General features: G+C 37.6%; 1 protein-coding gene across 1 annotated transcript in view; it reads right to left on the bottom strand.

The window, feature by feature from the left end:
- Nucleotides 1-11596, bottom strand: part of EEA1 (early endosome antigen 1) — a 112785-nt gene that overhangs the window by 2209 nt on the left and 98980 nt on the right. Inside the window, exons 23-27 of the mRNA XM_027842456.1 lie at nucleotides 8455-8640; nucleotides 7367-7498; nucleotides 6282-6467; nucleotides 1621-1859; nucleotides 1225-1345 (exon numbers count right to left, since the gene is read on the bottom strand). Coding sequence (XP_027698257.1) covers nucleotides 1225-1345; nucleotides 1621-1859; nucleotides 6282-6467; nucleotides 7367-7498; nucleotides 8455-8640 — 864 coding nt within the window. The remainder of the gene's footprint in view (nucleotides 1-1224; nucleotides 1346-1620; nucleotides 1860-6281; nucleotides 6468-7366; nucleotides 7499-8454; nucleotides 8641-11596) is intronic.

The following is an 11596-nucleotide window of genomic DNA, read 5'->3' as shown; positions in this document are numbered from 1 at the left end:
CATCACATCACATCACATCACATCACATCACATCACATCACATCACATCACATCACAGGGAAGGAAGGATGGAAAGTAGGCAGGAAATGTACAGGAAGAAGGGACGTAGCTAGAGGGGAGCACCAAGGACTTTAGCCCTCCTTTTTCCATCACCTTCCTCTTGCCATATCCCACGCCCCTCTCTGGAATGGCCCTAGAGGCAAGATAAGACGTGGGGATGGAATGTTTTATAGTGGAAGTGGCAGCAGCAGGCTGAGGCAGAAAGGCAAGAGCCCAAGAGGAGGAGGTGGCGACAGGGCAGAGTAATTCTAGTTTCTGTCTGTCCGGGGCAGCTGCTCTGGAGTAGCTTTTCATATGCAAGGGACTTGTGCATATTGGGAACTATCTGAATATGCATGAAGGAAATCAGAAATTCAAAGTGCCAAATTCTGTCCCTGACCAAGCTAAGATTGACTAATTAACATGAGCTATTGAATCTCAAACAGAAAAGATGGCCAAAATAATTCAAAGAACTCAGCAGAACTGCTCCCCCAAGCCTCCTTTCCCCACTCAAACCCAGGGCCTGACCTCGGCCTGGTTGCTTGACCTCCACCTGCCATCAGAGCAGAGTTTCTCAGCTTACCAGCCTACTCTGGAAGAGAGTGTAGCTTCATAGCTGCTCTTTCATTCTCTCCTATGAATTATCACTAACTGTTCCCTAACCCTCACTGGCACTCAATTCTCTACTGCCTTTTGATATTCTCAAGGGGACCTTGATATCTAAGTAGCAAAGCACAGTGATCACACGCTGGCCTGAGCTCCAGTCCCTGCTGGTCCACAAACTGTCTACAAAACTTTGAAAATGGGTCTCGAGTTTCCTCCCCTTCTCTTAAAGGAGAAGCCTGGACCAGAAAAATCTTCTAGAGACTTCTTTCTGATCTAATTCTCCAGTGCCCACAGAGCTGGGAGCAGAAAATCAAGGAAAGCATGATGGAGGAGATAGCATTTAAGCTAGGCCTTGGAGGATGGGTAGGATATCAACGGGTATCCTATCTTTCCAAATCCCTTATTTTTCAAAGTGTCTTTTCTGAATCTCTCACTACTCTTAGCACAGAGCAAGTGTTCAATGTGTTGAATGAATTTTCAAACAGCAGCCAAAGTAAACAGTCTCCTACAGAAAATGGCGCTCTCTGTGAAATCAGAAGGAATGGCCCACTCAGCATGACTTCCCAGCCCACAACTTACCTGTAATGACTGATTTTCTCTGCCTAATTCCTGCACTGCTGCAGTTGTGTTGTCCAGTTTTCTCTGCAATTCTAGTACTTTGGCTTGAAGCTTCTCTATTTCACCCTCACTTTTGAGACACCTGAAGATGGATAATGAAGATATAATTAGATAGTTACAAAAGACTTAAAAGAGCCCATGAAACAGAAAAGGGACTCCTGAAGTAACTAAAAAAATCATTGAAATTAAACATTCATTATTTACTCCAAGTTATTTTTAGTTTTAAGTGGTGATTCAATACTAGCAGGGGCTTGTTTGTTGCTTCCCCCCCCCCCACATAATACGTGATTAGATGACAGCATATTCATTTTAATCAATCATAAAGTACACTTTCCCCAAATAGTATAATTTAATCACCTTTCCAACAGTGCTCTCCTTTCATCTTGATTATTTTGAATAGTTGCTTCCAATACTGCAATTTCGCCCCGTAGGTCATCTATCTGTTTCTCTAGTTCACTAACTCTCCGTTGGCTGGCCTGCCATTCTTTCTTTACCGTGCCCAAATTCTCATTCAAAGCTGTCACTTGCATGGCAAGCCTCGTCTCGTTCTCTTCATGCTTCCTAATTTTCTCTTCCTTTTCTTTTATTTCTGCATGCTGAAAAAAAGGAAAACAAATATATATGTATACACACACACATACTCTCTTTAGTATTATAATTGCAGTCAGATATGGGTTTGAGTGCCTTCCTCTCAAATTTCAAATTTTAGGACCATACAGTATTGTTTTCATGTAGGGACAAGTGGGATAAGTAACACTGTTAGCTTATAACAAGAGACACAACCACCATCTACTTAATCTAAATTAGCTCCAAGTCTACAGCTTTAAAATAATAGTTAGCTTACGACTTTCAAGTTCGTGTCAGATTTTAAAATGGTCTTTGGGTTCTTTTTGAAAAAGGCTAATGAAGAGTGAAATGAACAGAACCAAGAGAACATTGTACATAGTAAAGCGATACTGTTCAAAGAACAATTGTGAATGACTAAGTCATTTTGAGTGCTATAAATATTCAAATTGACTACAAAGGATCTATGAAGGAAGATGCTACCCACATCCAGAGAAAGAACTGATAAACAGAGGTACATATAGTATGGTTTTACATGCCCACACACACGAATGTGCACACACATCCACACATCCACACATACACATTTGTGTCTAATGATAGCCTTCTCTAGGATGGGGTGGGGAGGGAAAAAAATAAAAAGTGCAAAGCAGAGAACAAAAGAAAACAGACAGAAGCACAGAAAAGCAGGGTATGTAGTATTTATTACACAGTATACGATATTACATAGTATATTACATAGAATACGATATGTAGTATTTACTACATAATTTTTTTTAAAAAGTAAACAGTGAAACAGAAATTCATGGTTTTATATTGAATCCTCTTTTTATGTTTTGCTATGTACATGGAAATGTTCTTTTTTTGTCTTTTTGTATTTAAGTTCAAAATGAATAAAACTTAAAGAAAAAAAGACTTAGAATCTCAAATTAGTAATGTGAAGTACACAAAATATACCACTCTTCTCTTAAGTGTTTCCTTTATCTACACAAGTCCTACACTCTCTCCTACCGACCTATCAACAGGTAACTTGAATACCATTTAATTCATGGTTTGAATGTGAAATTACAATTTTATAATAATTGAATAATTTAGAATTAAAAGTTATATGAGTATATTTGGATTTAATTCAAAAGGAGAAAGCCAGATGCTTCCCATCTAGTACACAACAGAAGGAAAAGTATTGTGGTTTTTGGTCACCATAATTCTAAAATGAAATCTCATTATACCTTATAAATGTTTATTTTGCCTAAATAAATGTAACATGACAATATATTCGCCACTATTTTTCTTTTCTACAAAGGTGTTTTTGTTAACTTTTTGCAACTTTCAGTGACTTGTTTAAAATACGGGCATATATTTTCTAAATTAGAACTGATGCTAATGTCTAATAAATCTGTGTTTTCACCAACATGGATAGTCCCTCCACCAATTCAGATTACAATACCATTTATGCCTTCTAATCTTGTGCATGTAATTCTTGCCTATGTCCTTCTATAATTCTTCCACCAATTAGCCACTGGAAGGCCTTCTTTTAGTCTTTTAATACTTCAGAGGTACAAATATAACACTCAGATTGTCCATTTGTTTTCTCTTATTTTGTTGGCATGAATTTAGGATGGTGACCATGTGAGCAAATAGGAAGGGAAGCAAGATGTAGTGAGGATGAAATGTGAGCTAAAAGAAAAGTGTTGAGGATGATTTTAAGTTTACAAACCTGGATGAACGGTAGCTGTGAATAAAAGCATTTGGAGAAGTTCACCATCACTTGGAATTTTTCCTTTGTTTGAACATTGTGCTGGCTACCTTCCATATGCTTGGTAATCAGAATTCATGCCTACCTTGGGTTCAATTATTCCATGTATCATTGAACAAAGTTATTTTCATAGCTGTATCTATTACAGTGTTGTATAATTGTAACACATGTTTAGGACTTACTAAGGAAGGCCTTCAAAGCTGTATTTTATTGTATTGGGTCAACTGCTTCTTTAAAAAATATCAGACAGCACAATTATACATTCTTAATCATTTCAGTAAGAATTATGAGGACAAGATTTTATCTGTTGTAGAAAAAAGCACTTGAGAAAGCATGTCTGTTCTTAACTCATACTTTTATTGTTGTTGTCATTTTAAGTAATGTCCAACTCTTCATGACCCTGAATTCTCTTCTAGAAACTAAACATACTTAGTTGCTTCAGCAGATGCTTCTAAGTGGCCTAGTTCCCAACTCCTTCACTATCTGAGCCACCCCACCACCCCTCATTTGTGTACTCCAGTTTGCCAATGTCCTCCCTAAAATGCAGAACCTAAACGGAAATTGACAGTCAAGATAAGGTGGGATAGGGTACAGAACAGGCAGGCAATCGCCTCCCTGGCTTTGGGGACTAGGCTTCTGCTAAGTCAGACTAAGAGCACATCAGTTGTTTGAGCTGCCTCTTGACCCACACTGAGTTTACTATTTACTAAAACCTCCAAGTCTTTCTTATGTGAACTGCTGTGTTGTCATACAGTGAAGGATGAAATTGGCAAACACAGTTTAGAATCCAGGAAGGACAAAGGACAAAGACTTGTAGACAGGTTCAAGAGTGCTGGATACAGGGAGCACCACATGATTTCGTCGAAATAGGGTATATCTTAACAGAAGGAATAACTCTTTAAAGAAATCGCAGTCATTTCAGAATAAACTATCTCTGCTGTCAGATCATTATCTGATTAAAGCACAGTTCAACATAAAAGCCAAATTATAGGAAAAGATGAAGATGAAGACATTGTACACAATACTATTCGTGCAGCTCTAACCTGACCTATTTATAAACTTAATAAAAAGGAAAATGGATCCTAGAAAACAGAAATAATGCAAACCAGTTAGCACAAAGAACAAGCAGCAGTCTCTCGGTATCACACTGACATTATTCAATATTAAGATGCATGGATGCTGATAGCGTAGAAGATCTTGTCATGCTCTATACAGGTTACTGCAGCGCAGTAAGCAATCAATCATCTCCTCAGTGGCTTGTTTTGCACATTGTGAACAGTGCAACGTGAGATAATCCAGTTGATGACTCCCTCTTGTCGCCTTAGGGTAATGGTGAAACAAATGCCAAGGCCTTTATTCAACCCTGCTAGAAGAGCCTTTTGTCTTCTGGTTTAGCTCTACGGAGAACATCATGGTGGATCAGCTTCAGTTTCTCTATTAGCATCTCAACTATCAGAGAAACCTGGATACAGATTACAGGTTAAGAGTAGAAGCAGTTTAATGACTCTCTGCATGCCCTCTAAGAACTGTGACTCTTAGTATTCCCCCCTTTTCCACCTATTTTTTATCAGAGCCCATCACTGAGCAAGCTGAGAGCAGCAGACAATGGGGAGCTAGCATACCCCTGCAACTACAAATCACAGTACAGGGCAGGGCCTTGAGTCAGGAAAACTCCTCTTCCTGAATTCAAGTCTGGCTTCAGACACTTCCTAGATGTGTGAACCTGGGCAAGTCACTTAACCCTGTTTGCCTCGGTTCCTCATCTGTAAAATGAGTGAAAAAGCAAATAGCAAAGCACTCTAGTATAAGAAAATCTCAGATGGTATCACAAAGAGTCAGACATGACTAAAAAATGACTGCCTGAAGCATGCATTTGGATCAAATCATTTCATGGGTCACACACAATGGCCAGAACAATTCATCATCTGGTGGCTAAACTTGTCAAGATGAGCTTCTCTGGAAGGCACTCACCTGGTCCACAGCTAAAAGACACAGTCTAACATTAGGCAGTTATTAGAAACCTTCTTAGCTTGACAGATGATGACAGAATTTGTGTTCTGATGGCATCACCTTTAGCACAGACAAGGGTCACCTCCATGCCAGGAAAGGATATAGGCATAGGATTTTCTTTTTCCCATTTTTATTAAAAAAAAAAAATCCTGAAATTGGTTAAGTTAGTATAGCTATTTCCAGATGCCATTTTTTCATTAGATTCTCTAAAATAAAAAAAGACACAAACACATAACCAAAATACAAAATAATGTATAATAAATACAATAAAAACTTGCAAAAGTATTATGAGGCTCCAAGAATAAGGTTGTTACTAGTATAAGTCCAAAGAAAGCTTCATGGAAAAGGTGTCATTTTAGGGAAGGAAGACATTCCGGGAAGAAGAAACAACATAGTGGCAAGAAGGCAGAAGACTGAAAGGTGTATTTAGGAGCTGAAGAGTAGCCCCATTAGGATGGAGTATATGATATAAGGTATGTATGTATGTATGTGATATGAGATAAAGTTGGAAAGGTAAAGTAGCACCAGATTATGGAGGACCTTTACTGTCAGACTAAAGTATGTGAACTTTACTTAATGAGGTAATAGGCAGCCACTGGGGATTTTTGAGCAGAGGAGCGATATGAGCAGATCTATGTATTTTATGTGGTGGTATAAAAAAGGATCGGTGGGAAAGAAACTTACTAACCAATTTGGCTTCCTTCTCAGCGAATTCTTTCTTCAGATCATCTTCAGTCTTTTTCAACTGATCTTTTACTACTTGTTGGTTTTTCTTTTCCTGTTCAAGAGCTGACTCCAGGGCATCTAATTTGCCCTGAAGGTCTAGTTTCTGCTGAATCAATAACTGTTTGGCATCCTTTAGATTTGTTATTTCCTGTTAGAAAAACATAACACAGAACTAAAACTTCAAAATACACCTGCAAATTACCTGTAATTAATCATCTAACAATAATGATAATAACAACTTAACATTTTATTTCAATTATTTGAGGAGGTTGCTTTCCTTTGTTTTCCACACTTTTAAACTCACCCTATTCTCATCCCTCTCCCCCAGCCCTTTATCAGAGGAAATAATATTTTTCTAAGTTACAAAACTTAGTAGACAAATACAAGATTATGCATAGTGACCCAAAGCTACTATCCTTAAATCAAGATAGTTCCAATTTTCTGTGGTATGGAATGAAAAAAGGTCAGTCTTTTTAAAAAAAGTCATGCATCTGGCCTCTAAAAGTATATTTTTCAGTTATCTGGAAGCTAACTTCACAAGTCTCTCATCTCTTCCTTTAGATGATTATAAATGAAATTCCTTCATCAAATCTCAACAAAATCAAAACTTTTAGGTTGCCTTGTTTTTACTCAAGTGGTCATAAATTAAAGTCAGATATAGTAAATATGCAAAAGTAAAAGGATGTCCTGACAGGGATTATTTCATAGGTTCAAAGGATCACACAGACTTAGGACTAGAAGGGACCTGACAGGACATCGAGTCAAACCAAAGTGAGGGCGAATGACTTGTCTTAGGCCACACAGGCAATAAGCAAGATCTGACCCCATATCTTCCAACTCTAGAGCCAATGTTTTTCTAATGTCCTTAATCTTGGAAAATCTAATAATATTCCTTGTCTTTTAAAAAAAATCTTAATTCCTTTGTTTTCCCATTTAACTTTTAATTTCAAAGAAACTTCAGTATTTAGACATGGAACATTGACACTGGCAAGCATGGTATTTATCCACAAAAACATGCCAAGTCAGAAAACAGACATTCCAACTTACCTTCAGGCTTTCTTGTTTGCAGGACCCAAGTTCTTCACTCAATTTGGAAATCTCTTTTTCCTGCCTACCCTTAACTTCTTGTAGTTCCATCAGTTTGGACTTCTCATTAGCTAGTTCTTTTTCTTTCAGTGACTAGGGGAAAACATTTAATTGTGAAGTAGTCAATTCAGAATAAAAATATAAAGCTATATTTTTCTTATTCACAAATTTATTTAGCTTACAGGTAACTGAAACACTATATGGTTTTCAAAATTATGTCAATAAAACACAAAGGGCTGACCACAAAACGCTGCCTGAACTTCCTATCAAAATACCTTTCCAAATTGAACATTACTTATACCAAGTCTCTCCCCCTTTTTACATCTCAGATAAGCTCTATAATTTCATGATAGGTCAGTTATTTTGGTTATTAAACCAAAAATGACAAGTTTCTTCTCATTTTGTGTGAGAGAGTATATATTTCTCTGCCAAGAAAAAAACTAAAGATAAATGTGGTTTACATTTTCTAAGCCACTAAAAGCAAAGGTTGATATTTTCACATTCATAGCCTGATAATACACCATACATTTTATCTTACTGAAATGTATGCAATAGCACTTCCTACCAGAAAATGCTAACTTTTAGCTGAGGAGATTTTTAATATAGTTCAGAATGGTTTCCAGACTCTTTTACATCCTGCAAATGCAACCAAGGGACTAGAGACCAAGTAATATGAGGGCTGGCTAAAAACATTAGATATTTTCAGCCTGGAGAAGAGCAGAGACAGAATTGATACATACGAGAGAGCTCTTCAAATATTGGGTGGGATTTAGAATGGACAGACGATAAAGTATCCTATAAATTCCAGAAGGCTGATAGATGGAAGTTACAAGAGTTACAGGGAGGCAGATATCTGGACTTAACATAGGGAAGAATGACAAAAATAAAAGTAGTGAGCTTCCCATAGCTGAAAGTGTTCCCACACAGGATGCTGGATGAAGAACACTGCGAGAGCCTCCCAGAGCCTTCTTACTGAGTGAAAGTGAGAACCTCGAGGCCCCTTAGAACATCAAAGCTCCAGGTGAAGGACGGAAACGGAGAAAAGGCACCTTGTCGTTTCGCACAGATTGCAGTGCTTTTCCCTGCTCCTGTAACTGCTGCTCTTTTTTGGACACATCTTGCTCCAAAGAGGCCTTGGCAGTCTTAAGCTCTTGAATCATTTTATTCTGGTTTCCAAGTTGGTTTCGGTTTGAAATCAAGTCCTCCTGAGCCAGAGAGAGCTTTTCTTCTACAGACTAAGAAAAAAGATTTACAAGCACTTGTTAATAAACACTATGAAAAACACAAACACTTCTGACCACACTTTAATCAAAACAAGAGAAAGAATTCTCAATTAGGTTGTCTTGCTTAAATAAAAACAAAAATAAGTCCTGCAATGGTAGGTTTTTGAATTTTTACGAGTAAAAGATGTCATTTTGAAATATATGGAATCAGTTAACAAGAGTTTGTTGAGTCCTTTCTAACACTATATTCAGCAGGAAATATTTGACTTAATCCTTGCTCTCAAGGAATCTAAAATCATGTTGGAGAGACAAAGGTAATGCATAGGAAATAGCAACCATAAGATAGCAACTAGTTTAGGAGCTAAACTGTAAGGTTAAGACTAATGCTGGAGGATTTAGAATAAACTTTAAAATGATAGAACATTTAACAAAAGAATGAGGGTCCTTTTGCAAGTGATTTTATTACATATAAGTCAATACAGGGATACAAAGGAAAAAAGAAGAAAAAGCAAGTGGATAAAAGATGAAGGGAGAGGATGGGAAAAGATTCTTCTTTTCAATGCTTGCTAAGGTTCTTAGTGCTAGCTGGCTTTCCTTGCCATAGAGATCTGCCCCGAGCATTAAGCAGGCTACTCCTCTAGCTGAGAACTGTATTGGCATAAGGAATATGAAATCACAGCTACTTAACGGTCAGTCATGAAATGCTCAAAGGGCCCATGTTAAGAAGCCACACTCGGACATATAGTGAACATATATACACAAGACCAAGAGTCATTTCCCAAAAGGTAAGTGGTCAAAGGACGTGAACAAATAATTTTCAAAAGCAGAATTACAAACTATCAACAATCATATGAAAGACTACTCAAATCACTAATATGAGAAATACAAATCAAAACAAGTGAAATTTCTTGTAAACATTCAGAAATTAGCAAAGATAATGAGGTGAAAATGGTTAAAGTTGAAAAGGCCACAGAAAGACAGGCATACAGTTTATAGAGCTGATTTGGTTCAACTACGCTGTGAAAAAAAATTGCGGAATTATGTAAGAAGTGACTTGACTATTCCTACTCTTTGACCCAAAGATTCCACAGCTGGGAATATATACCAAGGAAGTTAAAGGCATCAAGACTGATCCCACATGTAACAAAACATTGATAATTTATGACAAAAAACTTATAAAACATTTTTTCTGGTAGCAAAAACCCAGAAATAATGCAGGTGCCCATGCCTGAGAAATGGTGAAATAAATTGTTGTGGCAGAATCATAGCTCTCGAGCGGGCAGGGACCTGTGAGGCCATCTGGCCCAATCCCCTCATCTCGCAGTTCAGGAAACTGACTCATGACTGGAACAGAATGTCACTGAGGGCAGAGACCGATCTGGTCATGCCTTGCATCCCCAGCACAGTAGGTGCTTTATGAAATGCTTGCTGAAGGAATGATACCATAAAAAATGATGAATGAATATGAGGAATCCCAAGAAATACAGCAAGATAGGAGAACTGATGCAAATCCATATGACCTCTGGGTTAAATCTGAGATTTACTGTGATCATTTAAAAATTACTTGTTTGGTCTGTTTTCTTCCAGTAACTTCCCTCAAAAAAAATCATCCTCATCAAATTATTCATTTTTACAGAAAGATAAAATGTATTTTAATGCAATATTTTATTCTATTATTTATTTAGTATTTTATTTTTCCCCAGTTAATTGTAAAAACAATTTTTAACATTTCTTTTTAAAACTTTGAGCTCCAAAACTCTCTCCCTTACTCTCTCCCTACTTCCCCTCATTGAGAAGGCAAGCAATTCAATATAGATTACACACGTTAACACAATATTTTAAGTAAACCTTTGTGAGAGGGTTTTTTCCCCTCCTTTTAGAAAAGTAACCCTGTTTAATGTCAGATGGTAGAAGACTGAACAGGGATGGTACTCAGATTCTCAGAGTTTATTTTAAACTCCAACAGCTACCTTTCTTTGAACTTGATCACATAAATAATCCAAAACAAAGTGTTTATGGTTAAATCTCCTTTCTATTTTTACTTAAAAAAGACAGAATCGAATAGACATTCCATTTAATAGCCAGTCAAGTAAAAATGATACTTCATCAATATCCCAGCAGGTGGTGCTAAAAGCACAGTTTAATTCTCACCCTTCCTATTCCTACTGGAGATCATGTGGGTCCAATCAATCCAACCAACAAAGAAGATTGTGAGATCTGCTCATTTCACTGAAACAGAAAGAAACCATGATGGCCATGGGTGACTTTCTGTGCAACGGCATAATCTTACTTTGGCTGGCTTATTTCTCATCAGGCTCCATCCTAATGTCCTACTACACCAATTTTTTTTCTTTGACAAAAACATGCAAAAAAAAAAATGTAGAAATTATCTACCTTATACTTTCTCAAAAAGCATTCCAGTCATTTTACAACCTAAATTGTTTTTTATAAATGTCATTCACATGTAAAACAGTGGACAGTGGGCTGAACTGGGAGCCAGACTTGAATCAGGATCTTACTAGCTGAATGGTGTTGTTCAGTTGTGTCTGACTCTTTATGACCCCACAGCCCGTAGTGTCCATGGGGCTTTCTTGGCAAAGATATTGGAGTGGCTTGCCATTTCCTTCTCCAGTGGATTAAGGCAAACAGAAGTGACTTGCCCAGATGTACACAGCTAGTAAATGTCTCAGGCTAGATTCGAACTCAGGTCTTCTTGACTCCAGGCCCCAATGCTCTATGCACTATGGTGTCACCAAGTGACTTGTTTAAGTTCATATAGCCAAAATGTGTCAAAATTAGGATCTGAATTCAGGTCTTCCTGACTCTAGGCCCAGCACTCTGTCCACTGAGCCACCCAGCTGCCTCCACTAGCTGAATGATCCCTAGGCAAGTCATTTCATCTCTTTCGGCCTCAGTTTCCTCATTTGTACAACAGGGATGATAATAGCACTTATCTCAAAGGGTTGCT

The sequence above is a fragment of the Vombatus ursinus genome, unplaced genomic scaffold (genome assembly GCF_900497805.2).
Source record: "Vombatus ursinus unplaced genomic scaffold, bare-nosed wombat genome assembly UNPS02014874.1, whole genome shotgun sequence".
In the NCBI taxonomy this organism is placed as follows: domain Eukaryota; kingdom Metazoa; phylum Chordata; class Mammalia; order Diprotodontia; family Vombatidae; genus Vombatus; species Vombatus ursinus.
The sequence above is the reverse complement of the archived record's forward strand: the minus strand, read 5'-3'. Positions and strand labels throughout refer to the sequence as shown.